The sequence below is a fragment of the Pecten maximus genome, unplaced genomic scaffold, assembly GCF_902652985.1.
Source record: "Pecten maximus unplaced genomic scaffold, xPecMax1.1, whole genome shotgun sequence".
Taxonomy (NCBI): Eukaryota; Metazoa; Mollusca; class Bivalvia; order Pectinida; family Pectinidae; genus Pecten; species Pecten maximus.
Genome location: NW_022980488.1, coordinates 1 through 3055, shown reverse-complemented (window position 1 = coordinate 3055; position 3055 = coordinate 1). Strand labels below are relative to the sequence as shown.

At 37.7% G+C, this 3055-nt stretch overlaps 1 protein-coding gene across 1 annotated transcript; it reads right to left on the bottom strand.

Moving 5' to 3' along the window:
* Positions 1–8: 8 nt before the first annotated feature.
* Positions 9–1923, bottom strand: LOC117319529 (the record flags this gene model as incomplete). The annotated part of the gene is made up of 3 exons (XM_033874322.1): positions 9–119; positions 1254–1352; positions 1678–1923. Coding segments are annotated over 3 exons (456 nt in total), but the record flags the coding sequence as incomplete, so codon positions are not given.
* Positions 1924–3055: the final 1132 nt, after the last annotated feature.

The window sequence follows — 3055 nt, the reverse complement described above, 5'->3', positions numbered from 1 at the left end:
GAAACGGCTCTGGTCAATAGTGATGCCACAGCTCCGGTGGAGATTTTCCTGGAAGCAATCTCGGAAACGTAATGTCTCTGCTAAACCTGTGCCTATCCAGCGTGGCAAAATGTCTTCACCTATTGGAAGTAGAGAGTGAAACAAAAAAATCTTGATGGTGTCCAAAACATGTTTCTGCAACATCCATAGGATTTAATTTGTTTTACTTGTTGTATTGTGACCTCTGGATAGCAATAATCAAATTATTTAAAAGTAAAACACGGAAAGGCAGTACAATCAATGAATCATTAAGTTATTATGATATGGAATGTACGGGTAAAAGAATAAAGAAATATAGATGACAAGTATTGGGCTTATTGATATGTTAGACCCTGGACTTATTGATGTGTTGTAACCTTGGCTTATTGATGTGTTAGACCTTGGGCTTATTGACGTGTTAGACCCTGGGCTTATTGATGTGTTGGACCCTGGGCTTTTTGATGTGTTAGACCCTGGGCTTATTGATTTGTTGGACCCTGGGCTTATTGATTTGTTGGACCCTGGGCTTATTTATGTGTTGGACCCTGGGCTTATTGATGTGTTAGACCCTGGGCTTATAAATGTGTTAGACCTTGGGCTTATTGATGTGTTAGACCCTGGGCTTATTGATGTTTTGGACCCTGGACTTATTGATGTGTTAGACCTTGGGCTTATTGATGTGTTAGACCCTGGGCTTATTGATGTGTTGGACCCTGGACTTATTGATGAGTAAGACCATGGACTTATTGATGTTTTAGACCATAAACGTATTAATGCATTAGACCCAGGACGTATTTATGTGTTGGACCCTGGGCTTATTGATGTGTTAGACCCTGGACGTTTTGATGTGAAAGACCCTGGGCTTATTGATGTGTTAGACCCTGGACGTTTTGATTTGAAAGACCCTGGGCGTTTTGAGGTGAAAGACCATGGGCTTATTGATGTGTTGGACCCTGGGCTTATTGATGTGTTGGACCCTGGACTAATTGATGTGTTAGACCTTGGACTTATTTATGTGTTGGACCCTGGACCTAATGATGTGTTGGACCCTGGGCTTATTGATGTGTTAGACCCTGGACTTATTGATGTGTTAGATCCTGGACTTATTGATGTGTTAGAACCTGGGCTTATTGACGTGTTGGACTCTGGGCTCATTTATGTGTTGGACTCTGGGGTTATTAATGTTGGACCAAATAAGCAGATAATTGATAATTAACTTAAAACAACTCTCTTACCTAAGTCTTTGAATTCTGCAACAGGAGTTTTGATTGTAGCATCTTGACCAGTAAATGGGCCCTCTTGAAACTGACCGTCGATCAAGCGAATCTCAGCCCCTGGAAAAAGTTTTAAATACATGTACTTATCATTCTTTTACCAAATTCCTAACAGAAATTAGACAAATTAGTAACTTTATATAACCTTAATGCTTCTTCTATGAATAATATGATTGAATGATTCACCAAAATCAACAAATTCAAGGAAGGAACTTCTTTAGGAATAATTGTGGTTTCTGATGTTTAGAATTATGATTACAAATGTAACAATACAGTCAGAAACAAATTTTACCTACTTTTTAAAAGGATGAATTTTATTTGAATGAGGTTGAGTAAACTCAAACTTGAATGTCTGAATCGAGATCAGTTAGTTATACATTATTACCTTTCTGTGTACAGCGGAGTCCAAGCTTGATGATGGAGCGTTTGGACAGGCTGGATTTCACCTCATCACGTAATGTAGAATCTAATTTGTGAAGGAATTTTTCTACGATGCTTTCCTCACTTTCAACATCTGACAATGGCACCCCATCCATATCAGTATAGCTGTTACGACGTGGTGGATTGGATGTTTTCACAGCTAATATTGGCGATCCTAAACTGTCAAATTGGCTCACTCCTTGTGTGGAGGCTATAAATAGATTCAAGCTTCAGTTGTAGTAAAGATAATTTGATTGAAAAAAAGGTCCAATGGGCCTGCACCATTCACCAGACATTGATCCAAGACGTTGGTTCCATGTATGTTACTCAGGCTATATATCATCACCCTAGGCCTCTTGGTTATTCAGTAAAAGTTGTTATAGGTTCTAACATATGACCTCAGTGCACCATGAAAATGGACGAAGGTAATTCTTTTGAACAAACATGTAAGCCCTTCATCCCAAACCTAACCCTAGATTTAATTTTGAAATTCAGTGGCTTTTTATATCAGTATATCATTGGTTACAAGGCATCACTTTAATACTTTTGAATTTTCAATAGAAGCCGTTTACAGTAAATGTTTTGAACAAGACAAGGACAGAATATTTCAAACAAACTTGGTAGCACTTCATTCCAGCATGCTATTGACGCAATGTCATGACCCTAAACCTCTGACCTCTGACCTGGAAAGTAGTTAAAGGTCATTCATTTGAAGAAACTAGGTAGTCCCTCATTCCAGCATGCTACTGGCCAATTATCCAATAACTATGGGGACTGCATGTTTTCTTCAGTCAGAACTCTGCAGTTCTACTATAACAGTGAAATATGAAATGTTTGGGTTAACTCTGCAGTTCTACTATAACAGTGAAATATGAAATGTTTGGGTTAACAGACTTGTACATGCTAATGATATGTAAAGATATAGATAAACACTGACTTTGTTAATAAACAGGCAGGACATGCTGACAAATTATTTTAATGAATAACAACATGGTAGCTACCATTGTACAAATGATCATGTGAAGCTATTCTCAAAAGACAGCAGAACCTTCCCTAAATTGTCACCTTTATATAATAAAAACCTGTCTACAAAAACTACTACTAACAGTTCCCAATTAAACACAATTCGTTGACCTGAATCTGACTGTATAAAGGGCAGGCTTGACTATTGATGTAACGGAACAACAGACAATTCTGTGATTCAAATTGTCAATAAATGTGACTTGGATAACAAGTACTACATATAGGTTCTCTTTTACCAATCAACCATGCAATGTCTACAGGAAAGACACAGATTCATATGTTCCTGCATTGTGAATCATAAAAAAAGAATAATCCATGAA